Genomic DNA, 27585 nt, shown 5'->3' on the forward strand with positions numbered 1-27585 from the left:
ATCCATCAAGTACTCTTTCCTAAGTGCCTCAAAACACCTTCTTCCTCTCTCCCATGAAGCCCAAATTCTCCATTTACAACCTTTATCTTTGTGCTCACACTCTGCACAAACCCTAGTGGAATCATTTTTAGAAAATGGAATGTTTCTTCCTTTATCAATTGAATAATCTATGATTGCTTTCCTAAATGTCTTTGGATTCTCAAACTGTTGCCCAACATAAAAAGTGGCTTCCCTCTCTTCAGTTTCAGTGTTGTTTTGCTTCTGTTTCCCTCTCCCCCTCTTATGGTGTTGTGGTGCAACTAAGTAACCAACATCATCCTCATCTTCTGACTCACTAGGGCTGTCTAAGTCACTGTATCCATCAAAGTCATCCCCCAAATTCAGACCACCTTCTACTTTACTTTCTGCTAGTTTTTTCAGCATTACTAACTCCTCAAAATAAGCCTTTTCCCTTCTCATATCATCAGATATCTTAGACCTAGCAGTGGCTAACTCATCATCATCCTCATCTGTACCCTCTGAATCATAATCAATTTCAAGTTGAGGCACATTTTGAGGTTGAATTTGAGGTTCAGGTTGAGGTTCAGTTTGTTTGGGTGGGAGTACTGTAAAAGGTGGTTCCACATAATCAGAATTTAAGTCAACCACATCAGTATTCAACAACTCAAGGAAGCTACCTCTCCCTCCTCCCCCTCCTCCACTCCTGTTTAGGTTAAAGTTGTAGGTGGGTTTGATTTTATGTTCAATGTATATATGAATGCTTTTGTATTCAAAGAGTAAAGCTAAGAAAGGGTCACAAGTACTACTATCAAAACCTAAAAACCTAACCCCATTCTTGAATTCTTTCCTAGGCTCCCAGAAATGTACTTTCTCTATATCACTATAACTTAAACTATCGACTAATTCCTTAACATATTTGCCATCTGCATTCTCATGGATGTAATCAAAGACATCCACCCTCCCCCCACTATAAATCATATCACCTTGCACAACCCATTCACCACCATGATGCACATATATGCAAGGGTTCAAAGTCAAATCATCAACATCTGATCAAAGTTAAACAATATCAATTAAAAAAACAAAACTTTAAGAAATCAAACCAAACCAAATCTTGAATAACAACACAAGAGATAACAAAAGGTTAAAGTTGCATTCATTCATTCATCATGATCATTCATTCATTTACAAAAGGGTAGGCTTCAACCCTTACATTTCAAACCTCAATCCACTATTGAGGGAGAAGCCTACGGTTAGATATAAACTACTGCCATAGCAGTGACAAATACCAAAAACCAATATTTGTCACATTCACAAAAACCTAATTGCAATGGCAGTAGTAATGTAATTGTCCTTGAAAATCAAAAATAAAAAAAGCTATAAACAAGTTGGATCATCATAAGCTTGACAAAAGAGGGGCCACCACCAGCGCCACCACCACCCACCCCTGCATGGCCTCCACCATTTTCAAGAACATGCAAGCATCAATTCGAATTAATCAAACTCTGTTTTTTATTTAAGTGAATCAAAAACAGTAAGTGAAACCCTAATTACTACAAAATCTAGTTTAAATTAATTCCAAATTAGGCAACAATTGTATAATTTAACATATTAAACACCATTTTCAAGAACATGCAAGCATCAATTCGAATTAAATATTGGAAAGTAAAAACGGACGAAACCCTAATTCCAACTTCAATTGATAAATTATGCGAAATCAGCCCACGATTGTTTAAATTAACATATAAAACACCACAATCAAGATAATGCATGCACCAATTTTGGGAAAAAGTTACTTAACAAAAAAAAACCCTAATTTATCATGGCTCAACTGCAAACATTTATTGAAAAAACCGACAAATTGAACGAAAATACCTTCGTCCCATCTGGAAATTCTTATTCTCTTGGGGGAGAGAACTTCCCACTTGGAATCAGCAGTCCTCTTGTTGGATACGCAAGAACCCATTTTTGCAGAAAACTCAGAGCAATAACTTCAAATTCTCTTAAGTGTTTGAGTGAGTAAATGGGAAAAAGACAACTGAGAGTGAAAATGGGGGGGGGGGGGGGGAACCATATAAATAGGAAGTGAAAAGAGGGGAAATAGGGTTGGGAACAGTAAAAAAAAATACCGCCAAAACATTATTAGGAAGGAACCAGAAAAAACGAGGGAAGTTGGAAGGTTTCCACGTGTACACATTGAAAAAGTAAGTTGAAAAGGCTAAGTAATTGGAAAAGGCTTCTTTTCATCAAAATCATCTGTTTTCAATCATTAATCTACGTGTATATTAATTCTCCTTTTATTTTAATAATTTTTTATATTATTATATTCATTTTAACGGCCGTTAGTGACGGAAAACAAAAAGCAGCGTTTTCCATCCATTTTGAGGGACCTAAATGCTCCTTTTGAAACTTGAGGGACCTAACTGCTCCTTTTGGCAAAGTTTAGGGACCTCCAGACCTATTTACTCCTCCAACTTCTGTCAACATTGAACCACATCAGGCCAAAAAGGTACTCCCTCCGTCCCGGAATACTCGACCCAGTTTGACCGGCACAGAGTTTAAGGGACTTGAATTGACTTATTTAATTTAATAGGTAGTAGTTGATAGTGGGTATTATTTTAATGTAGTTAGTGGGAGGTGGGTTAAGAGGTGGGGTTGGGGGAGAGTAGGGGTTGAATTTTTTTAATTATTTTTTGTATGGAGTAGGGGGTAGGTGGGTTAATAGGGGTGGAGTGAGAAATAATATAATATTGTTAGAATATTTCCATTTTTAGAAACAAGTCAAGTATTAAGGGACGGTCCGATAAGGAAAACAGGTCAAGTATTCCGGGACGGAGGGAGTACTTCGTATAACAGAAGCCTTCTTTGTCATCTGACAAATTAGGGCCCAATCTCGTTTATTCTCATTAATTCTCAACGTATATATAGTACATTGTAGGGAGGCTATTTAGGTAACTTAACATATCTAGGATATTACAATATAAACAGTATTAACACAATATATTCTTATTGTAACATCCCCTTAAGGTGGAGCATGAAGATTTCGAATGCCCTCTTATTTGAAAAAAAACTCAAATTGCGTCTTCCCCAATACTTTGGTGAAAATATCCGTTAATTGAACCTTCGTCGATACATTCTGTTCCGGGTATGAAACAACGGGCTTCGGATTGAAGGCCCTTTCATAGTGACAGTAACCAAATCATTAATGACGGAATTTAATACACAATGACAATAACCAAATCATTAATGACGGAATTTAATACAACAATGAAAGAAACCAAATAATCAATGACAAACATATCCAAATGACATATTTTAGACATATATACGATCATTCTAATTCCAAGATCTAACCATTCTGAAAATCATAATTATGTTAAAATTACACGAATTTACACAAGTGATGTTAAATTCCACATGAATTTGAGAAATTCACAATTGTTTAAGGTAGAGAATGATGAAATTACCATAGGAGAGAAAATGCCGAGAGTTTGAAAGATGATGGAGAATGGAAATGAAGGGGAGAGGTAGAAGATGATGGAGAACGGAAATGCAGAAGGGGAGAGGTAGAAGATGATGGAGAACGAAAATGCAGAAGGGAAAATGTAGAAGATGATGGCGTGGGCCAATTTTTTGTTTTCTTTTCATTTAACATTTTTCTGGGGTGGGTATGGGTGAGATAACCAGCAGTGTATCCAGTGGCAGAGCCATGATTTTTTTCCGGGTGTCGTTAGTGGCGTATCCAGGATATTTAGAGTGTTGTGTCTGATGATCTTCCACAACACACAATACATATACTTAAAAAAAATGGTATGGTCCTAAAATTAATAAATATTCATATTACCAATAAACTTAATTTAAGAGAGCATGTATTTAAATAACTGATCTTTTCGATTTGAATTGAATTGAATTTAATGATGTTCAAAACTCTAAGTGATCGATTGTTTCTTAATGATGGTCTCTTAGGCTTATCCTCCATACTTATACGCGATGTCTTATTTGCGTTGCTAGTTTTTTTAGTATCACCTAAAAGATCAGTTCTAAATTATCAGGTCTCTTAGCTCTCAGATATAAGTTTTTTCAGGTAAAATTTGAGCAATTTCAATGTCTCATTATATTATTTTCTCATCAATATTCACCCCTATTTTCCATTCCCACTAATATGAGTCATTAATTTTAAATGTATGATTTAAATACAACTTTTAAAATGTATGAGTCATTAATATGAGTATTAGGGAGTAAAACTTATCCGGACTCCCACAAACCACCTGCTTCAATTTTCACTTCTCTCTCTTAAAATTTTCTCTCTCAACAATCTCGCATTTTCAACGTCTATCGTCGGCCTCTTTGTAAGTATTCTACTTCGATTTTGTATGTTCGTGTTTGATTTTCTGCGTTTGAATTTGAATCGATTGCATTTGATTCGTTGATTTAAATTGCTTGCATTTGGTTTGATTCAATGCTAGTAATCTTCTTCCAATTTGATTCCAGCTTCAATTTGGAAATTTCAAACTCATCTGTTCGTCAATTTGAAATTTTAGTGGCGGATATTTGTTATGCTTTCTAAATTTATAGATAGTTTGAGGTTAAGGTCAAGCATACTTTGATGATTTATCTGGAAAACAATAAGTTTGGGAAGACAAGAAAGTGGAAATTATGACATAAAATAAAGAATTTGAGATTGTAATCCTTTAGAGTGAAAAACTCATTTTGCAAAATTCCATTTTTTTTGCCCAATTTCAAATTCAAGAACCTTAACACCTAAATCCCAGAAGATGTTACTATTGAGATTATCTACCTTCGTAAGTTCGCAACTATTTCGCTATTATTGTCCAAGAAATGGAAGAACTTGAATCAGATAATAAAGAATAAAAAGAACCAAGTAGAATGAAATTATTGGGTATTGCCCCTCATTTGCACCCGAAAAAAACAAATTGAATGAAATTACATCTCAATTTAACTGAGAGACTGGGAACGATTGCAGAGGAGAGAGGGGGATAGAGAGATGAAAGAACTACGATGTTCAGAAATTTGGGGATTGCGCAGGTAAAAATCTGTTACCACTTGGTTAGGAGCGGTAATAGATTTGCGGAGTAGGTTACAGCTAAGAAAGGGCAAGTGTTATCCAAAACCATAAACCAAGCATCGCCAAACGGATTTGCTTAACTGAATCCATTTCTTTCCCTTTAAAAACTCATATCAAATATAATCTAAAGTTTACACTACTCATATCCAAACAATTTTACAAGGTTTGATGAAGAGAGAAATTACTCGCTATGACACAAATTGTGTTGTATATGTTACTATTGAGTTGAGAATATTGACACAAACTTGACACTATAACAAAAAATAAAAACAAAATTTTTGCCATGTTCTACGGAGTAATAAGATAAGAATGGTGTTTATGCACGTGATGCGTGAGTGACATTTTATACGAATGATGTATTTTCATTAAACAAATGTCAATCGAAATACGTAGTTGATTAGATAAATAAATAGTTGTATATTTTTTATTTGAAGTGATTATTTCTCTAGAAAGAGACAAATTAATATTTTTTCATTTAAACAAATTTAACACGTTATAAGGAACTAAGGATATAATAGGTATTTCAAAAGGGGCACCAAAAAGTCAACGGACTCATGAGTTACCTTGTAGAATAGAGATAAGGTTCCGCTATGTTCTCTTTGAGTTCTCTTTTTCGTGATTAAATCCACTCATAAATCTTGCTATGTTCTCCTCACGTTATTTTCACTTATTTAATTTCAGGTCTAATATGACAAAATAAGGTTTAATAGTTCTACATATTTATTTACTTTTTTTGTGCAAAAAGGGGCTTTAGCATGCAATACGGAAACTAAACAACAAACGAAATAAATGAAGCAAAACTAAACAGCTATGACTAAAGAAATCAATCTTAGTCTAAGCCGCAACAACACGAATCATTCTTAACAAAGCCAAGTCACTCAAAGCACGAACATCCTCCAGGACTGTCTTCAGAAGAATGGGTTTTAGGGTTTATCCAACTCGATTGGTTTCCTATAACATTGATGAATAGTGATTTCCCAATTAGGTTTTTCCATCATCGCCCTGCATTTCTTTATGATATGATAATAAGGAGAGAAGGAGATGATATATCTACCAAAATATGTGCCACCACCTCCGAATTGATGGTCACTTGCACCTTTCGGCGCCCTGCATTCCAAGCAAAATCCAAACCTCCCAAAATCGTCAAGAACTCGACTTTAGTACACGAGCAAGGTAGCAAACTTCACAACTAAGCAAACATCTCAAACAATCTCCCTTGTGTCCTCCTTTATCCGGGCTTTTGTGAAGAACTGATAATTTTGAGCAGAATATTAATGGCTGATATATATTAATTCGCTTGAAAAGATGAGGAACACAAGAAGGGGTGCAAAAGGTAGTGACTTGAGGCCACCAATCTCCAGATTTAGTGACTTGAGGTCACCACTCTCCAAAGGCTAAGCTAATAAATTTTCAACACCCCTCTCATAACCTAATGTGCCCTTATTTATAACTATTCTACTACACCTACCTAATTTATCTTCTTCTTAATATTACTCAATACCTATTATGCTCTTCCCTTACACTTGGTTCATTACAATACCGCCCCCCTAAACTTCCACCTTGTCCTCAAGGTGGATAGTAGTCGACACTCCCTTCTCGACGTTGGCAGCAACAATGATCAGTGTGTGACACCTTGGAGCAAGACCTCGCTTCCTCATGCCTTGAAACTCCTTATTAGTGAGGTGTTGACTTTCCATTAATGACTTGACTATCGAAACATAGTCATGAGACTTGCCCAAGAGTAGTATGTGAAGGATTGTTGATCAGGATTGGAAATGAATAGAGGAGGGACGTAATTGGGGTTCTTAGTAGATGGATTGGATTGGAAATGAATAGAGGAGGGACGTAATTGGGTTTAGTCGTGTAGGCTGGGTCACTGGGCTTAGTGACAATTATCTTAAATAAGGCCCTGGCTTTTTTTGAATCCTCATATGAAAAGTAAATAGGTTCCTTGGTGCCAGCTAGTAGGCCACTTGAAAAGATGCCCTCAAAAATATTAGCTGTAAAACGTGTAACTCTGTCCACACTTTCCCCGGAGGTACGTGGCTTCACCAACCATGCCTCTTTGCTGACGTCATTCTTTTTGCTATTTACCAATTTGTCCTTACTATTATTATCTCCAATTCTCGTCTTCCTCTCCAAGCCAGTAAGTGACTCCTTGAAGCTTCTCCCATACACCACCTTTTCTGGGAACTTCTTCTGCAAGTCCTTTGCTTCACCACCGGAATCCTCACCGGCGAAGCAACCAGGACCACCACCAGATCTACTGCCGCCAGCAACTCCTCTCTCAAACGACCCTCTTCTTCGCTCACCTATTAAAGCAACGGACGCGCCTCCAGTGATCCCTCTTAATTCTTTATCTTTGTCGGTGTCAGCTACCACATTCACCACATTTTCTCAAGATTTATTTTTCTTCAAATCCTCACGATCGGTCTCTTTCGCCTCTACAACCTCCGGAGCTGCCGCCGCTGCCTCTTTCACTTCCTCTTTAAGTGTCTCTCGAAGTTGCTTAAACCCCAATTCAATTGGAGCAAAAGCTTCATCAAGTATTGTGGAAATTTCTTTTTGAAGGTTTTGCATACTTCTCCTGGTTACCTCCTCCATTTGATCTTTGAAATTTTGTGCCGATGGTGGTGGTGATAACCCAAAACGTAGCAATACATGGTCCTTCAATTCTTGCCAACCATGGAAGAACTTGTCCCCTTCGAACCACCGCAATGCTTCACCATCGAGCCCGATAATGGCAGCCTTAAACTTGTCTTCTTCATTCAAGTGGAAAAAATAAAAAAAATCCTCCATTTGAAGAATCCAGATGTCTAAACCTCTTCCACCAAACACATGAATTTGAAGCTCTTGCCGGATGCCCTGCTCCTCCTTGCAATATGAAATCCCTTGATTTCTTTTGCTTGTGATGTAGGAAAACTTACCTCGAATCCAACTTTGCATCAATTCTGCTGACTGTTTTCCGGCAAACTCTATGGCTGATTTTTTTTCATTTCTCTTTTTTTTAATTTTTTTTTAAAAAAAATTCCAGATCAATAATCCCTCCTAGAACTGTACTGCTCTGATACCAAGTGTGAAGAAATGATGATTTTGAGCAGAATAATAATAGAGATATATTTATTTGCTTGAAAAGATGAGGAACACAAAAAGGGGTACAAAAGGTAGTGACTTGAGGCCACCAATCTCCAGAGTTAGTGACTTGTGGTCACCACTCTCCAAAGCCTAAGTTTTACCAAATTTTCAACATCCCTCTCATAACCTAATGTGCCCTTATTTATAACCATTCTACTACACCTACCTAATTTGTCTTCTACTTAATATTACTCATTACCTATTATGCCCTTCCCTTACACTTGGTTCATTACAATACCGGCCCCGTAAACTTCCACCTTGTCCTCAATATGGAAGGATAAGAAGAACCAAATTGTATACAATGAAAATGGAATTTGTTGTTTTTTAAAGGAAAAAAAAAATGGAATTTGTTATGTTGTTATGTACTATCTTCTACAATCCCTCTAGAAAAAAAATGTACTATCTCTACTATTAGTATTGGATGTTTATAAAAAAAGTTGATGAATTAAAAGATGTACCATAAACAACCTTTGGTAAATTTATATAAAAAGAAGTACTTCGTATATACATTGAAAGATCTCCAATAAAAAAGATGTGCACTTATTCACATGGACAATTTTGCTAGAAATTAGAAGGTTGTTTGTTATACAAAGTTGAACTTTATTTTTTCATAGGTTAGAAGCGTGCAAGTCAAATTTTTTCGGATGGCCGATGAGAAAACTCTTATTGAAATACTAGAGGAGAACAACCCTATTGACATAGTTAAGTACATAAACTTTGTTCGCGCTCCCGAATGTGGTGCCATAGCGACTTTTTCTGGCACAACGCGTGATATTTTTGATGGAAAAACCGTTGTGGAGCTGAGATATGAAGCATATGTTCCAATGGCTATCCGCTGTATCAAATCCATATGTACGTCAGCTCGAGAAATGTGGAATCTCAACTTAATTGCTGTAGCTCACTGTCTGGGCCCTGTCTCAGTGGGTGAAACAAGCATATTTATTGCCATTTCATCTGTTCACCGGGTTGATGCATTGGATGCTTGCAAGTACTTGATTGATGAACTAAAGGCGTCGGTGCCAATTTGGAAGAAGGAAGTTTATGCCAATGGAGAGGTTTGGAAGGAGAACTCGTAGTTCTTGGAGAGGAGGTCCGAGCTTGTGATAAAGAGTGGTGAGAAGGGTTGCTGCCGGAGAAAAGTGAAGGAGGTGGATAATCACCAAAAAAAGGGTTGTTGTGGTACCAAGGTAAGGGTGGATGAAGAAAGAGAAAACAAAACAAATAAGGATAATGCAGGAATAGACCAATAGAGATACCACTTGTAAGTTTTTGATTTTCCAAATGCAGATGTAAACTTGTACTACTGTTAATCTGATCAATAATTTTTTTGGAACAATTTGTTGTTGGTTCTCTTTTCAAATAGTAGTTAGAAATCTTCATTTCATTCCCGTTGTGATGAGTATTGAGTGTGTGATTATAAATTTATGCGTCAATGTAGTCCCACATCAATGAAAAGATGAGGATGATTCTTAGTGATTGGCTGGCCGAAGTTCATAACAAGCTCGAACTGTTCTTTAAACTCTTTACCTGACTATCGACCTCGTGGATAGGCGTGTTTCGACAAGGTTGTTTTGCGGAAGGAACTTCAGCAAAAAGGCATCACATCTCAATGTGTTGCTAGCCTGCAAATATGAAGAGATTCGGATGCCTGAGGTGCTATTTTCGAGCCCTTTTCTTATGGGTCCTTTTTACCTGTTTAAATGATACTCTATATATGCTTATTATTGTTAATGCTGAATTTTCTTGCAGGTGAATAACTTCATGTCTATGTCTGACAATACATATACCCATGAACATGTACTTTCTACAGAGAAAGGGGTCCTTAGGGAAGTTTCACTGGGATCGCATGGTTGCTACTCCATATCTTCCTTGTTAGGTTCATAAAAGCTATATTCCTTCTGATAAGGAGGTAACTAAACAACTACTTATGTATTGAATATAATAAGTGGCGTATCACAATTTCTAGATGGGAATGCAAATTAACAATAAGTTGATAATTTTACACCTTTACTTTTTATTTTGTTTTTGTATGATTTTGGGATTGCTAAAGTAAAGGAATTCCTTTTTACCCTTCAAAAGTACTTGAAGTTACTCACCATGGTAGCCGTACTTAAGGAATTGTCATTTTATGGCTAGCAGACGGAACACATGGACTTTTATTTGTCAGAAAATGGTCTGGTCTGATGCAGTACCAGAGTACCAGGTAGTGGTGACATAATGCCTGTCGATAATCTCTGCTGATTCCGTGTATGCTGCCCTTCATAATTTGGGTAGAACTCCTGTTTAGACTGGAAACAATCAAGCACTAAACAAGCTACTCAAAGAACAACTCAAGTAAATTTACACTATCTTGAACTTTGTTTTTTCAGTTTATATGTTTAGACATTTTTCTGACAGCAAGAGTCCTGTTGTTGCTCCCCTCCTGCAGGGAATGTGCAAAGTTCTAATCAAATTTTAAATGGAGAGTTCATGGGAAATTCTCACGTATTGACGGGACTCATGGGAGTGGCTGTATCTCTGCTTCCACCCTGCTACGTGTCTAACCGTGCAGTGACATGGCTTATTTTGATAGAGTCTGGTAGTATTCTTTTGTTGGAACAAGATTAAAATGTTCTTATGTTGTCCAGTACTCTGTAGTATCAGAATGTCATGGCATATCATGATGTGCAGGGCTTGCAAATTAGGTGCAAGTTAGCTGGTTCTGGCTTATTGTATCTAGATCGTGACTGGTTTTGTAGCCACTGCAGTTTTAAGTTCTGGCTTCTTTCGCATCTAACAGATCTTTTTGCATCTCTATTATCAAGGAAAACTTGGATTACATATAGTGGTAATATTTATTTAGCATCAAATTTATCTCTATTATATAAAGGAACAGCTGAGGTTAAATAGGTAAATACACTTTTCGTGTCCCCAAGCAAAAAGACCAAATTACCCCACCCTCACCCCAGCCCCATTCCAAACCCTAAAAATGTTGTGCTCTCTCACCGACGTCACCGCACACTCTCCTCCCCCTCTCTCTTCTCTTCTGATTTCTTCTACTCCCCCAAAACCTTCTCCTCGCTTCATCCTCTCCTCCGTCCATCGCCATCGCCATCGCCATCACCATCACCATCACCGTCTTTTATTCTCTATCTTCGTCACGAAGCCGTTGAAAACGCCGGAAACTTTAAAGCGTGACGGGAGGAGGTAAACATGGATGAGTCGCCGCCATTGTTAATGTTCGTTGAAAAGACGACCTCCGCATTAGGATCCTGTAATCCAAATTCACCCTCCTCCAAATCACCGTTGTCGCTCAGTCGCCGACCACCGTATACTCCGCCGCTTTCTTAGCGCTGGGCAGTTCTGCTGCTGCTTTTTGGTAAATTGTTGGATTAATATTTGAGAGTGACCATGTAAATTAACAATTAACAAAGAAGATGTAGTTTTTTTAGTTTTTCACGGGTTACTTATGTTAATTAGATACAAAGATGATTTGCTTTAATGGGGTTAATAAAAGGTAATCTGATTAGTTTGATTGTGTTTGTTTGTGCAGCGTTTGATCGGTGATGCTGCTAAGAATCAGGTTGCCATGAAGCCTACGAACATTGTTTTTGGTATATGTCAGTCTTTTACTTCTCCGCTTCTTTTAACTTTTGAGTGATTCTTTGATCAGGCTTATGAATTTTGTGTTGGGAATTTGAATATAGTCTATCTGGATGTTTTGGTTGTGATTATTTGGTTAATTATATTTAGTGTTTGGAAAATTGTTGAAGGTTGTGTTTCTGGAGTATCTTCGTTGTAGAATTCGAGTAGGATCATTTATTCACGTTTGTATATTGTTTCGATTTTCTTAACGAGATTTTAGATTTCTCAGTCATTGATTTGTTCTTAGTATGACTTTTGAAAAATAGTAGTGTTTCAATTAGATGGGCTGCTGTGGAATTTAAAATCAATTTTGAGGACAAATTACTACTTAAAACTTACAATTAAATTTGAATGTTCATGCTATATGTCACTAGGAAGGATCAACCCTAAAATAATTAGGAAGGCTCAATCGAAATTCAAAGTAATTATCTCTTATTTTTTATTTTTCGGGTTTTATTTCAGTTTTAGGGTTTTTATCCAAATTCCAATTTTAATATTTTATTTCAGTAGATGGAAGCATGAGAATAAAATATAAACGGGTTCTTATACTCCAATTGATTCAATTGATTTAATTCCTCTTCTTGCTAATTCCTGTGAAGACTGACTCCTCTTTCATGTCTTAATTAGCTTATTGAATCCTCTTTCTGGACATTGAGCTAATTCCAATTTATTCTGAAATAACAGCCACAAAATTCAGTTTTAGGGTTTTTATTCTGATATGGTAATTTGTTGATTTCTGCTCAGTTTCTTCATAAAGAGGTTTCTATTCGAATTGCGCGCAAGCTATTGAACTTGATAATGCGTTATTGAATTCGGGTGAGATTTCAACAATTTTTATTAAATTTTCATTTTTTTCGAATTGATTCTGGAGATTTTGTTGATTTGATGTGTTTTTTTTCCTATTTTTGTTTGAATTTCTTAACAGGCTCTTCAATAATCAAATGGTATGACATCTTACCTAATTTAAGTTTAAAATCTAGCACCCACGATTTAGATCTTTATTAAATTTTTATCCGAACACTCAATTTCAATGATTTCAGTACGTGAACACCTTCTCAATGTTTCAACTTCAGATACCGTCTTTATGCAAGAAACTCCCATAAAAGTGTTGACATCCAACTTGATGATTTTGGCGCGATCCTGGCAGTTCAGCTGCTGCGGGAATTAAAAGAGGCAACTACGTGTCAATACTCTACACTCCTGGTAAAGTAAAAATCTCAACTACTGAGCTCAATAATTTTGTCATTTATGAATGCCCTCACCCCGTGTGATAGGTCAGATGACCTTCCACCTATTTGGAAAGACACGTCTAATTGAGCTGCAAAATTACGCAGTAGCTTATTTCACTACCTCATTTTTATAATCCCAATTTGCTGAAGATATACAGCTTTTCTTTCATGTTTTTAAGTTGATTATATAATTTCTAATTTCTCTGGACAACGTATTATATCAGAAAGTTTGTGATATAAAGATGATCAGAAGTTTGTGACAACGTAATAGAGATCCCAGATTAATAAGTTTGTGTTAGTTTGCTGGGAGCTTAATCTGATACTTGGGGGATTCAAGGTATCGGACTTTCAAAAAACAAATAATATAAAAAAGGCAAAAGCAAACAGCAGGAATGAGATTTCTTATTCCAACCTGATTCAGATATTTGCTAAACAAATAAGCTTATTTGTAAAGTAAACTCATGTCTCAAGGCATGGACTAGATTTCTAAATCCTAAAGTTGATACCAAGTCAGCGAGTCCGTCACAAATAATTTTAATCACATCATATCAAATTTTGTAAGGAATGAAAAGCGTCCGTAGTCTAATGGATAGGACATAGGTCTTCTAAACCTTTGGTATAGGTTCAAATGCTATTGGACGCAAATAATTATATCGCGAATCATCTAATTATATAGTTAGATGATTCACGATCTGTAAACTCATAATTAGATATGACAATCTAATAGGAATCTAATAGTCATCCTCAATAATATAAATTAGTGATATTAATGTCCAATCTAATAGTGATATTAGATTGGCTTCCGTAAACGAATTAAAATCTCATCTGGAAGGGTAAACCTAATGTACACCTAATCCTCTATTAGTCTTTATCTGAATGATGACTTTAATGGGTTTGGTTTAATCTCCAACTATCTATGCATCGTTAGCTTATATAATAGAGATAGAATAAGAAGCCAATCTAATGTGAATCTAATGCATAAAATACGAATAAGAAGCCAATCTAATGTATAGAATAAGAAGCCAATCAAATGTGAATCCTTCTCCTGTGTAGATACATATCTACTTAAACAAAAAAAATTCAATTTGCAGATACCCAATGAAATATTTGTCTGGAAAATGCTTAAATTATCAGTCTTATATGCAATTACGTATGAAATTTATATAATAGCAAATTTAATTTCAAAAAAAGTGCATGAAAACTGGTTCTAAGATGTTGGGGAAGAAGATTCTGCAGAAGTACACAACTGGGTTCTGTAGGTGCAGTTTGATTTTCAGATTTCTGATATGTGCAAATTGGTTGTGCTGTTAGTGTTTGCAAGTTGTTTGTTGTGTTGTTACGGTCTGCTGCTATGGGTTGTTCATTGCAGCTTCTACTTCTATTGTTTTTTGGATGCTGTTGTGTTTCTACAATGTGTAGTGTGAGTGTGCTTTTTTGCTGCAGCTCTACTTTCTGTTGCTAGGTTGTTCCTGCTGTACGCAGGTTGTTTCAAGTGTTTTTTTTCTTCTGTTTTTCCCAACAGCAGCTATTGTATTCTGCTGCACTGTTCTGCTGCTGTCTTAGCATTATTGTTGCTAGGTTGTTCTGTTTTTGCTAAACTGTTTTGTTTTTTTAGGGTGCGGTTTGTGCACCCTTCTTTGTTGGTTGTTGTTTCTTTCCTTAACTCTGTTTTTTCCACCTTTTGTTGCAAAATCCCTATTAGTATTTTTTTGGTTTTAGCCAAATTATGTTGGACCGGTTCCTTATGTACGAGTATAGTGAGCTTTTGTTGGTTTTAGATTGTGTTGAATTTAAGGTAAATTGAAGAAAGTGCATCTCAAGAAAACTCCATGGTATCTCATTTTTATTTTACACAGGGGTGTCGATGACTGATTGATCTTCCTAAGTAGGGAGTGATAATTAGAGGTTTTTGAGGGTCTTTCGGGAAAAATAAGAGTGCATCATATTGATCTTCCTTGATCTAATTCTAGCTCCTTACTTTTGTGTTTATAGAGGTTTTTTGGGTTTTATAAGCTTTGCAACATGCACATAGCTCATGGATGCAACTTTCAGTGACATCAACACTAAACTATATTGTATGTATATAGGTAGCTCAGTGGAAGGATTGCACTAGTAAAAGATTGAAGATTTGAGCTCACAACTTCAAACTCGGGCAACAATTCAAGCCTTCGGACTTGACCAATGTCATCTCCAAGAATGAAAATTCATTGAAATAGATTCATAGATTTGAGAACAATTGCGAACATTTTCCACTTCAGTAATGAAATTTTGATCTACCGTTGTGATATATTAGTTGTAACAACACAATATTAAGTTTTTATATGATTTCGCACGCATCGCGTGCATATAAGACTAGTACCGCCATAACAAATCAGAGTCCAAGTTCGGTCATATTTTATAAAAAATTTTGGAAATTAAATTCTAATAATCCAGCATTTGTCCGGTAATTCATTAACAATCTCACCTATGCGATATTTCTAGATGATCCAACATTTGGTACCTATTATTTTTAAACGGACCTCGTTAAATTATGACCTGCAAAATCACTAATAATGTGTAAAATTAATCATTTAACCTTTTAAAATGTTTATCTATCGACCTTTTTTTTTATAATATAAAAGTTATTCAAAATATATTAAAAGTTTCAAAAAAACTAGGTAGAGTTACAAAAAAAATGGTTAAAAGTTTTCTATTGTACACTTTATGCGTGCAAGGCTTTTTTTTTTTTTTTTTTTTCCTTTAAGTAGGTCAATAGAAAATGTTGCCACAAATTATGGAAACTCCCAAAACACAATTATTATTTTTTTTAAAAAAAAACACAAAATTCATTATTGATGGACAGAGAAAAACAAACTGGAAATAAAAGATTAGAAGAAACAAAATGATTCTTGCCGTGTTGATCACAAACCCTCAAGCCAACATTTTGGTTGAAAGGTACTCTTTTTTAACCTCCATCTCAGAGTTTTTTGCATATACAAAACCTCAATTTAATTATCAGGTTACTAGATCAAAATGCAGTACTTACAACTTAATTATTAATTCAATTATTACGTTACTAGATCGAATTACACTTTTAACAATGTGACTATCAATTGTGAGTGGATCTGTCCCATTACCAAATCAAATATCGTTGACAGTTAATTGTAGACGGGTTGAGGAATTGGTTTATTTAAGATTTGAAATTCTAATTACACTTTGATTGTATGTATTGATAGATTCAATGGGGTACCATCAGAGGAACGGTTGCATTGGCGTTCTTTCTTAACCAAGCTTGGCCAAGCTAATCTTAAGGGTGCAAAACTTGATGAGCATTTCGTTGCACACCACAAGTTTGTATTTCTGGCATTGCTCGTAATTTTTTTGTCGCATGTTTAATGTTGCAGCTCTTTGATTTCGAAACTGTCGTAAATTTAGTCTAGACAATGTTGTTAACTTACATGTTTCTTCTAATGATAGAGTGATTTATCTACTTTTTCTTCTAAATTTTATATTAATGGTCTGATTGTTCGTGCAACCAACTGTCTGTCATCTGTTTCACCATAAACATACACAGAGTCATCTGAAATTCTCGTCACCATTCATAGACAGACAGATAGTGATTTTCATTAGTATCCTCTTCTTTAGAATTCTGATAATATGTACTCCCTCCATCACTTAATACTCGCACCGGTTTGACCTGTGCGGAGTTACATTTGAATTGACTTATTAATTTAATGAGTGTTTATTGATAGTGAGGTATTTTTTTAATATAGTTAGTGGGAAATGTGTAAGGGGTGGGGAGTGATGAGTGAGGGGTGTTGATTTTTAAATGATTTTTTGTAGGGAATAGGGGTGTAGGTGGGGTAGTAGGTAAGTGAGAAATAATATAATATTGATAAAGATTTCCATTTATAGAAGCGGTGCAAGTATTAAGGGACGACCCGAAAAGAAAAGCGGTGCAAGTATTAAGGGACGGAGAGAGTACTAAGTAATTATTCATTTTGTTTCTTGCCTTGTTGTTGCGGTAGTTTTAGCTTTTTTGTTTCTTAAAACAAAATTCATTGATTCATTTCATTTCCTGGTGCAGTTGTTTCTTCTTTGTACTCCCTCCGTCCCAAAATTATTGTCCTGTTTTCTAAATCGGACGTCACAAAATTATAGTCTTGTTTCTAATTTTGTCTACTAAGGTCCCCACTTTCTCATGTACTATATTAATTAAAAATATATTGAAAACTCCACCCATGTACTATATTCCACTTTCCTCTGTACTATATTCTCTATCGCATGTACTTTATTCCACTTTTTCATACAACTCAATCATCATTTGTACTTTATTCAACTTTTTCATGTACTATATTTCATTTTTCTTAAAATTCGTGTTTTAGGTCAAACGGGACAATAATTATGGGACGGAGGGAGTATCATCTTTCTGCATCTTTCCCCCCTCCAATTATGCAACAAATTAGTGAAACTTTCTCCCATCATTTTACATCTTTCTGTTAATTTTCAGATCAGTGTATATCGTTTACACATTGTTTGGAGATGTGAGCATATATGCTGTTGGCAAGGACGAATACGATGAACTCACACGTAAGCGATCAACAACCTTATTAAGTTTACTACTATCTTTGTTAAAACATACATGTCTGAACAATCATCAATCAACTCAATGTAGTTAGATATGATGATCAATCTGCAATCTTAATGCTATCTCTCTTATTCGATCTCTAGTGTCAGAAGTGATCCGTGCCATTACAACATCTATCAAAGATGTATGTGGAAAGCCTCCATCCGAGGGCCGTTTTCTTGACAAGTATGGAAGAATATGTTTATGCCTTGATGAGATCTTCTGGAAGGTAATAATAACTCCTCCAAATTAACAATTAAACACTCATCACAGGCCTAATTCGCAAGCCAATTCAATTGGACACTCTTATTCAGATTTGGGTTAAAATGCAAATTTCATGTTCATGGTAATGCAAAGCCAGAAAGTAATACCAAGTATGCCTTGTGTTTTTTCAGGGAGTGATGGAAAATAATGATAACGACAGAGTTAAGAGACTAGTCAGGCTGAAACCTCCCACTGAACTATGAAGGCAGAAGAGAAGAAAGCAGTGTCGTATTTTGCACTCGTATTAGTTTCTAACATCTGCTCATACAGGATGGAGAAGACAGAGGGAGTATATTTTATCCGTTTTCTGCCTATTTCAGTTTAGCTATAACTATGCCTCTGTCATTACTGCCAGCATTTTCTGGCATTGGTTCTCTTTGACCGCCCTCTAGTAAGATGCGACTTATGCTGAAACAGTTTGTCTTAGGAGGCAATCATCAAACAGAATTTTTTTGCAAAGCTGATTTTACAGGTAGAAGAGCATATATTATGTATTGACTTCCAGTACTTTTTACTTCATAGTTCAGGGTAATCAACTCTATGCAGTCTTTTCCAAGTTAGTGTAAATTTACTGTATGCATAATTTATAAATAGGTGAAAAATACACTCTAGCATACAATAACAACAATGACCTAATAAGGCAGAAATCCCCCTCTGTATACCAAATTGACACAAATAATGGATAGAAATGAAACAAAGTCGGAAATGCATCAGAAAGGAAAAAAAGAAAAGAAAAAAGGTAGTGTATATTTTCATCAGGAAAAAGCTCAAAACCAATAAGATAGAGTTTCAATGTTCTGTACCTGGTAATTAAGAACATCTTCTTCTGCTTTTCACTTGATTTAGTTATTCCTGTCCTCCTTCCACACACCACCTCTGAAACCAACTCCCTCTATTGGGAAAGATATCAATTCGGGAGACCAACACGCATGCACAGTTCTCAAGGAAGGCATAACTCTTTGGATCATCTCCCACTTCACACTTAAATGAGATAGTGAGTCCAATTTCAAGCCCTTGATTTTCCAACAAGTTTCATCATTTCCCCAGAAACTTTTGTCCAACTGTGCTAGGTTTCCTCCGCATATTGAAAGATACCGAAGCATAGGCAGAGAGGTGGGGTTAAGCCATTTGGGGCTGGTTTTTCCTGGGTAAAATTTAAGAGACAACTCGTGTAGCTGCAAGGGTGGGCAGACTTTCTCGAGTTTAGAGATGAGTTTATCACTCTCAAAACTGTTAAAACAACTTATTGTCAGTATCTGCATCTCTATCAGGCCAGTTAAGGCATCGGTCTCATTATCATCGATTTCATCAGCACGAGTCAGTTGCAGTTCCAGTATCCTTAGTTGACTTAAGCTTCTCAACGCGGAAATTCTAGAACCTTCGCCTTCCGCCCTAGCTGGCTTGAACCCTAACAGAACTTGAAGATTTGAAAGCTTCTCCAAGCCTTCTGGAAGAAACTCTAGGGACCCACAATGACTCACGTCTAACACCACTAGGTTCTCGAAAGTCATGACAAAAGGAGGAAGGGATTTTAGACTCTGACAGTAACTTACATCCAGTATCTGAAGGTTGTGGAGTTTCTCTAATGTTTGAGGAACTTGAGTCAATGGGTGAGTGTTGCTTAAGTTGAAACATGTCAAGTGTTTTAGGTTGCTAATCTTTCCGAGTAGGGTAGAAAGAGGCACTTCGAAGATAGATTTCGACAAATCCAGCACTCGCAAGTACCTAAAATCACAGAACTTGTTCCCAATACTAGAAGCAATTTTGTTCACTTCACCACTTTTAGTGGTGGATATTAATGCCCGTAATTTTTTACTTGTAACTATTTCCTTTTCCTTAATGTCTGTGGTAAGTCCTAGATGACGACGATGAGCAGCATTTAATCCAGAAAAAGATTCATCTTTTGCAATCTGGATTACCTGATCTCGTACCATATCATGAACTTTACATGTGGATATTTTTCCATTGTAATCCCACTCGACTACTTCAACCAAGCATCTATTAGTTAAACCAGAGAAACAATCCTCACTAGCTTCAGTTGCTAGCCTACCATTTCTGACAGGCACAAATCCCTCACCAATCCACCATCGGACTAACTGATCTTTACTAATTTCACAATCTTCAGGATAGATGGAAAGGGAGAGAAGGCAGGACTTTAAGTAAGATGGGAGTTCATCATAGCTACACTGCAAGGAAGCCATGACAGAGTTGTCATCAACATCAGTCAATTCCTCCCGGAAATGATCTGCAATCCTCCTCCACACATGATAATATGGTGGCTTACATAGCATCATTCCTCCAACTGCCTTGATTGCCAGTGGAAGGCCTCTGCATTTAGAAACAATCTCCTTTCCAACACACTCAAGCTCAGTTGATGTACAACTACCATGGTTTTCTGCAAATGCCACATTGCAAAAAAGTGACCAACTGTGGCCCTCACCTAGGACTTTAGGTCGATGAATTCTTGCTTCCTGCACTCCCATTTTTCTTGCAACTTTCTCGATCCTGGTGGTCACAATAATACAGCTCCCACTTCCTTTTGGTAACCCTTCATAAATTCTCAGCCACCATGAAGTATCCTCACTCCATACATCATCCAACACAATCAGAAACCTCTTGCCTAAAAGGTATTGGTTTATCCGTTTTAGCAAGTCACCTCGATCATCCCCAATGTTGGCATCTCCGAGATTTCTCAAGATGCTCCTCATTATCTGGTCTTCAGTGAACTTCTGAGATACGGAAACCCAAATTCTTTTCTCAAAATGAAGTTCCATTTCTTTCTCATTAAATACCGTTTGAGCAACAGTGGTTTTCCCCAATCCCCCCATACCTACAACTCCAATGGATAGTATGCCACTGTTATCTGCTTGAGATAACCAATCTTTGAGTTTTCTTGTATCGCCTTCTAATCCCACCACCTGGGTATGATCATAGATCGGAGAACTCCATCTGGGTGGTCCTTCTTCTTGCACATTACCATGGAGAGACTGAGAAAGTGGCCCAAGAAAAGATGTGATATTATCTTTAATGCTAGTAATTTTTACATTAATTTCTCCAAGTCTCTTCCCCATTTGGTATTTGGCTGGAACCTTTATAGGGGAAAATCCATGAAGAAGTTTTCCTGAACTATTTGACAAAAGCTGGCAATCTGCAAGTATGTCTTCAACTTCATAGACCAGCTCTCGCAAATCAGCCAGAGTGCACTTCAAAACCTCATTCTTCCGTTTAAGCCTCTCTGCATCCTTAAAGAAGCTCCGCATGTATTGAAGATCGTTTTGTACCTTCTGAAACTGATCCCTGTAACCAAGTAGAACATTACCTTCCTTAACAAGGACTTTCACCAGTCTTTCCAAACATACACTGACAACTGCATCCACCATATTTCACTTCTTACCTGATAAAAGAAACAATTAAAGTTCCGAATTGTGAGTCAGAGAGCGGAAGGAGAAAGTGTTGACAACAGAGCAATCAACTATTTAGTAGTAGAAAAAATTCCAACTGTTCATATGAAGTTATGAACTACTAGAAAAAGAGTGAAGAAAAGAAAAAGAGTTTAGTGTGCCCATGTACTTCCTCTGTTTCTCAATAGATGCATCATATTGACTTTTCACAATATTCATTTACTAACTTCGACAACGTTTTTTATTACTAATATGGAAAGGCAAATTTTGTATTTTTAATTGTTATTGGGTTAATCTCAATATATGGTTTCAAAATATCTAAGTTTAATAATTTTTGTTAATATGTAACTAAAGATATTGATGGTCAAACTTAATATATAAATAATGCAGAAAGTCAATATGATGCATCTATTGTGAAACGGATGAAGTATGTTACTTGGACTAAAAGGATATACGTAACATATCATACACCCGTCCGTGTGTACCTAAAGTTAGGTGCACCCAATGTTATTTTCTTGTTCATTTGCTCGTTTGGAGCTTATCCACTAACCAAACGAGCAGCTCATCAGCAAATTAGCGTAAAATATGAAGCAAATTATCCTAGGGTGCACAAAGTAGGCGCTTTGAGGTTATGTGTCCAAGTGTCAAACTCGGCTAATTAATGGGAAATTAACCATGTTTTAGGTCTAGTACATAGCATATAGTGTCAAATCTGTCAACTGTCCAGACCCATGTCGGATTTTCGAGGATCTAACACGGTTAACTACCTATGAGGTGAGATGAAGAGTCAAGTAGCATATCCCATATCATAATTTATGCAATTTACAAGAAAGATCACAAAAATAAAGCAGAAAACAATCATACTTCCAAAAAGGAACTTAATATTTACACTAAACAATCCTAGAAAGCAACACAAATCCATGAAAACAGTTGTTCATTTTACCATATTGTGCAGATCAATAGTTTGTTTTAATTCTTCAGAAATTCTTTGAAGAGATATAGTTGATCAATTTGATAAAAAGGGTGAATTTAATCAATAAAATCTCAGCAAACATGATTGTTTCAGCAAATTTTACAACAATCTAACTTAACAAAGGCATAATTAACAAATTAAACACCCCTACAAAAATTTAAAAAGCCATTATTGGAAGAGAGAGAAAGAACTTACAGCGATTCAGCGAAGAGTAAAGCTTGCAGTTGGATAGAACTGGAGCTTGGAGGAAGATGATGATGATGGGTTGAAAATTTGAAATGGTAGAAGTTTAGAATGAATGGAATTGTTTATGATATTGAAGTAAAATTATTGGGGAAAGACTGGTGAAGGTGGGTCGTTGACTTGGACTTTACAATGTTTTTTTATGACGCATTCCCGGGCTTTGCTCGAGGAAGTACAAGCGCATATCAGATATGTATGGGCAAATACACATTAGAACAAAAGATAAAATAATAAAAAGGACAAAAAAGAAATTAAATGGTACTTTTTTAAACAAAAATGGTACTTTTTTTTTTACAGAATTGTACCTTTTTTTTACAGAATTGTACTTTTATAAACATGAATGGTACTTCATTTTTGTCTTTTAGCTAATTGTCTTTTAGTTGATACTTCCTCCGTATTTATTTAAGAGATACACTTGGCCGAGCACGAGTATTAAGAAAAAGAATTGACTGAAATAAAGTATTAAAACAAGTGGGGTTGGGTTGATATTTTAATAGGTAAAACAAGTGGGGACCATGCCATTTTAGGGGGTGGAGGTGGGATGTAGTTCTAAAATTATTTGTTTAATAGGGTGGTGGGACATAAGATATATTAGATAGATTACTTAATTAGATGGTGGGTTTGACAAGTTACTAAAAATGGCAAGTGTATCTCTTAAATAAATACGGCCGGAAAAGGCAAGTGTATCCCTTAAATAAATACAGAGTGAGTATGTATGTTTCCACACATACTATCTGATATGCCGAAAAACAAACTCGGCTTTGCTCTCAGACTTTTAGGAAAGGACAATTTCTTAACTTAATGCACAATAAAAATATTAATATTGTAAAGTGAATATAAAGTTATCCAAAATATTTATAGTTACTCCAATATGATGTACTATCTCCATATCTATATGTTCTTTACGATTACTGATTTCACACGAATTAAGTTCATAGAGAGGATAAGCGAGTGGAGTAGTCATTTTACAAGTGGATGAAAATGACATCTTGTTTAAGTATGAAAGTGACTGCTTATTAAGTTGTGTATTACTTCTTCTAATTTGGGAGGGAAAGCGGCCAAAAGTACAGGCCCTACCACCAAACCACATTCACACTTCTTGTTCTGGCGGGCTTCACCAAAATTTGCAAAAAGTGAAAATTTCAATCTGAAATTTTCACACTCCCTATTCTGGCGCCAGATTCACCAAAAATTGTAAAAACTGGAAATTTTCAATCTTAATTTTCTTGCGCCAGATTTACAAGTTAAAAAGTATTTCCACTTTTTAACTCAACTTTACAGCCTTGTATAAGCATTCACTGTTATGTTGTCTGATGATTTTTACATCCCAAATCTCCAAAATATATATTGAAATTAATTTAAGGAAAAAAGAAATTAACTAAAAAAAACATTGTATTGAATCGAATTTGATGGCATCAGGCCATGGTGAAGCTGAAGCAGCAGCATCATTTGTTCAAGAGACAACATTTTTTCACGAGGAACATCGACTCCACCAATTGTTGTGACTCGGCCTTGATAATAGGCGATTTGTGGTTCAATGTCTTCAACAAGAATGTACATATGGCGACCTTGATTATGGTGAAATAACAAGGCAACTGAGACTTTTGGTGTCTCGAGACAAATTGTTTCGAAGTATTAGAACATGGAAAAAGTTGATGTAGTAGACTGTCACGTAATTAATCTTGAATCTCAATATGCAAATTGTGGTAGGAAACCGTTGAACTTGATACTGAAAAGTTGAAACTGTACCTGATGAGGCTCCCACTAGTCGTTAATCATGGGAGCACCCACACAAGTAATAATAACTTAGAGTGAGTTTATCCCCAGATTCACTTCCAATCTTCAGACTCTGCCACATCAGCTTTCCACTAACTTTTTCATTATCCAGACTCACACAAAACTCACCCTATTTCTACACATTATCCCCAGACTCACCTCAGACTCACCTAACTCTTAAAATAATATTTTATGTATATATCTTTTATTTTGGTACATTTTCTAAATAATATTGAAACTATGTTTTCTTATATACAAAAAAGTAGACCGATCAGCATGCGGGTCGGGCCGGGTTCGGGACAGGCCGAGGGCATAAAAATATGTCCATTATGTCGGTCGGGCCAAGTTTCGGGACAATTTTGTATGCCCAAAATCCGCTATTTCGGGCCAAAAATAGCCGACTTTTCGGACAAATTTCGAGTCAGACCAAATTTATAACTAAAATTGTTGTTTTGCATTGTCCAAAGCCCGCAATTTTTTTTTAAAAATCGGGCAGGAATCTTCTGCCCAAAACCCGGTAATTTTCGGACCGGGTTGGGCCGGCCCATGTTGATCAACTCTAAAACAAAGTAATTTATAATTCGAAAAAAAAATGAAAAAAACAGAAAATGTTAATTTCGAAATTGACATATATTCCGTACAATTAGAAACAATAATACAACATATTAAATACAAAAGATCTAGAACATAAACTTAAAGGCAAATGAAACAAAATAATACATAAACCATCAATAATTTAATTGGGTGAAATAAGATATATTAAGTTTGATGATGTGGCATGATTTAATTGGAGGAAGAAAAAAGTGGAGTCTTAAGTAAGTCTTGAATGAGTCTTGGATTTTCAAACTCACTTCAAGACTTTATGCAGTCTTTTACCACATTACCCCAAGATTTAGGCTTGAGACTCACCTCAAGACTCCCTTCAAGACTAGGGATAAACTCACCCTTAGTCCACTTGACTTAATACTATGACACTACACAAAGTATAGTATACAAGGGGTAAGTAAGGGGTCGAACTCTCGGGGATCAGGCGTTTTCTATACTAGCGAGGAACATGTAGCCACTAGCACACTTTGCTATAAAACAACAATCAATAGTTGGGTTGTTTGAACAACTTGTCACTAATTGCACAAACGGGGTAATCAATATAAAGGGATATGACTAGTGAAGAGGGATTCCACCTAGTATAGCTATGGCAAGTCAAGGTCTCTCTAATCTACTCAAGCATGAACAATTGACGAATTACAAGTTAGTCCAGGGAGCATTGTACACTACTACAAAGAATTCCCACCCGATGGTCACAGTGTGGTTCAAGAGTCTAATGTTGTGTTTCCGATTTTCTACCTAGGTTCCCGATGGTCACGGTGACAACTAGGTAAATAGAAAGGAGGTTCAAAATCCACTATAGTCACGCTCCTAGGGTCGACAAGAAAAATAAGTGTTTTTCCGTGTCAAGGGAGAGTTTTCGGTGCCAACGGCTTCGTGCTCAATGCATATCTAGAAGAACAACTATAGCACATGAATCGTAACTTTTCCTTGGGGTTGGAACAAGGCAACAAACTGTAGACGCCTACATTTGACCCCCAAGGTTAGAAGCGATAAGTTCAGTGATGAAACAAAACATCCACTTGTCAAACGTATTCCTTATCAAGAAACAAACGTTCTAAAACTGACTGACTCATTCCCCAAACCCATATTTCTATTTATAATAACTGCATTTATAGTAGTTGCCACCCCAAGTATCTGCTTAATATAGTAAACCATCCAAGATATAATTACATTAAAGAATTTTTGTTTCACTCTGACTAGACTCCTAAAAAAGGATGGAAAAGCATAATAAGAGTTTTAGTTGCATTCCAACTAAACTCCTAAAAAAGATTGAAAAGCATAAGAGTTTCAGTTGAATATAACTCGAAATAAGAGTTTTAGTTGGAAATAACTCAAAATGATATTGAAAAGCGTAAATAAAGTTTTAATCCGGAAATAAAACCGGATTAAACTGGATAAAACGCGTGGAAAATAAACGTGCGCAAGAATTTTATAGCGCACAAGGCCCAGCGCAACTAATTATTCGCGCCAACATCCACGCGCAAGAATTATCTCACGCCCTTATTTCAGTCAAACCCAAATACAAACTCTGAATCCAATCTGACGCATAAGCCTGTGCGCGAGAAATTTCTTGCGCACAAAGCATTTCAGCAGTTTTCAAACTGCGAACATCTCTATCTTTCACGACACCTTTTCACTATAAATAGGGCCTTCAAAATCTTCGCTGTATTAACTCTTGTTAAGCGGAACTCTGCCAGTATTATCATTCAAGCTAAGCCTGGATCCTGCCCAAGAGTCAAGTTAAGTCAAGTCAAGGGAAGTACGTTGCGTAAAAGGAAAACGAGTAAAGACAAGTGGTTAGTTTTCTGAGAACCGCAATATAGCCAAAACTATATTGTAACGTACCATAATCTATTTTATTGCTTTTAATCACCATTATAAATCTGTTAACATTAATATGATTATTATAACGCCTAAAAATATATTCTTTGGACAATCCGGATTATTGCTAGGTACCTCAAATCAATCTAAATTGTATTTTTGACATCTGTTAGTTAATATTTGTTCATTAAAAGCAATCCAGATTAGTAATGTAATGTAAAGCATGTCCCGTCACCGTTGCATTGAACTAGTAAGGACCGCTTTATGGGCTAATGTTGGGCACTCCCCATATAGTAAATGTCCCCCGAACCCTCAATCTCTACTCCGCTGGATGTATGTTGAGCGATCTCCGCACCAGGGGTGACAAGGGAACCTAAGGTTGTTGTGGTCAAATACGTGAGCCTGAGTTTCGGCTGCTACTCCCATATCACAACAACCGGGTTTTGACAGTTTTCCTCATTGTCGTTGAAAACTGAACGACGACTCCAAAGTCTAGCAAAAAGAGGCTAACGCCCACAGTTAGTCTCATTTTACTTAATATTGCTTGTCACACATCCGCAAGGAAAGAGAACGAAGAGACCCTAAACTCGTCTTTTTCCGACTCCCTCACACAAACAAGAAAGATCAACCTAAGTCCATCGAGCATGCTCATACACCCATCTCAAGCAAGGACATAATCTCACAACAACTAGCAAGTCCAACAAATACCTAAGTTACATACAATAGGAGAGAGAAAAAGAAATCATACCATAATTCTACTAGGAGTCACCCAACCCCTAGGCCTGATTAGTAAACTGCTCACTTATGGTATAACTCAA

The 27585-nt window shown here is 36.3% G+C and overlaps 3 protein-coding genes and 1 pseudogene across 5 annotated transcripts; 3 read left to right on the top strand and 1 right to left on the bottom strand.

Annotated features, from left to right (window-relative positions):
• Nucleotides 1-4131: 4131 nt before the first annotated feature.
• On the top strand, nucleotides 4132-9557 carry LOC110802940 (molybdopterin synthase catalytic subunit-like; annotated as a pseudogene).
• Nucleotides 9558-9677: 120 nt separating this feature from the next.
• LOC130467659 (G2/mitotic-specific cyclin S13-6-like) lies at nucleotides 9678-12002 on the top strand. Its single transcript, XM_056836236.1, has 7 exons — nucleotides 9678-9730; nucleotides 9772-9874; nucleotides 9971-10070; nucleotides 10650-10771; nucleotides 10892-11101; nucleotides 11754-11783; nucleotides 11874-12002. Exons 1-7 carry the CDS (start codon nucleotides 9678-9680, stop codon nucleotides 12000-12002), a joined length of 747 nt encoding a protein of 248 aa, XP_056692214.1.
• Nucleotides 10132-22666, bottom strand: LOC110802939 (disease resistance RPP13-like protein 4). 3 transcript variants are annotated; one of them, XM_022008397.2, is made up of 3 exons: nucleotides 22514-22666; nucleotides 18748-21338; nucleotides 10132-10500 (listed from the first exon to the last, which is right to left on the bottom strand). In XM_022008397.2, the coding sequence occupies exon 2, from the start codon at nucleotides 21322-21324 to the stop codon at nucleotides 18787-18789; it is 2538 nt and encodes an 845-aa protein (XP_021864089.1). In that variant the 5' UTR covers nucleotides 21325-21338; nucleotides 22514-22666; the 3' UTR covers nucleotides 10132-10500; nucleotides 18748-18786. The 3 variants fall into 3 exon arrangements, with proteins under 3 accessions (XP_021864089.1, XP_021864090.1, XP_021864088.1); XM_022008398.2 differs by lacking the exon at nucleotides 10132-10500 and adding an exon at nucleotides 12294-13000; XM_022008396.2 differs by lacking the exon at nucleotides 10132-10500 and having other exon boundaries at nucleotides 18502-21338.
• LOC110802941 (uncharacterized) lies at nucleotides 15874-18442 on the top strand. The gene is made up of 5 exons (XM_022008400.2): nucleotides 15874-16008; nucleotides 16290-16403; nucleotides 17564-17643; nucleotides 17785-17909; nucleotides 18076-18442. The coding sequence occupies exons 1-5, from the start codon at nucleotides 15956-15958 to the stop codon at nucleotides 18145-18147; spliced, it is 444 nt and encodes a 147-aa protein (XP_021864092.1). The 5' UTR covers nucleotides 15874-15955; the 3' UTR covers nucleotides 18148-18442.
• Nucleotides 22667-27585: the final 4919 nt, after the last annotated feature.

This window comes from Spinacia oleracea, chromosome 2 (assembly GCF_020520425.1).
Source record: "Spinacia oleracea cultivar Varoflay chromosome 2, BTI_SOV_V1, whole genome shotgun sequence".
NCBI classification, from domain to species: Eukaryota; Viridiplantae; Streptophyta; class Magnoliopsida; order Caryophyllales; family Amaranthaceae; genus Spinacia; species Spinacia oleracea.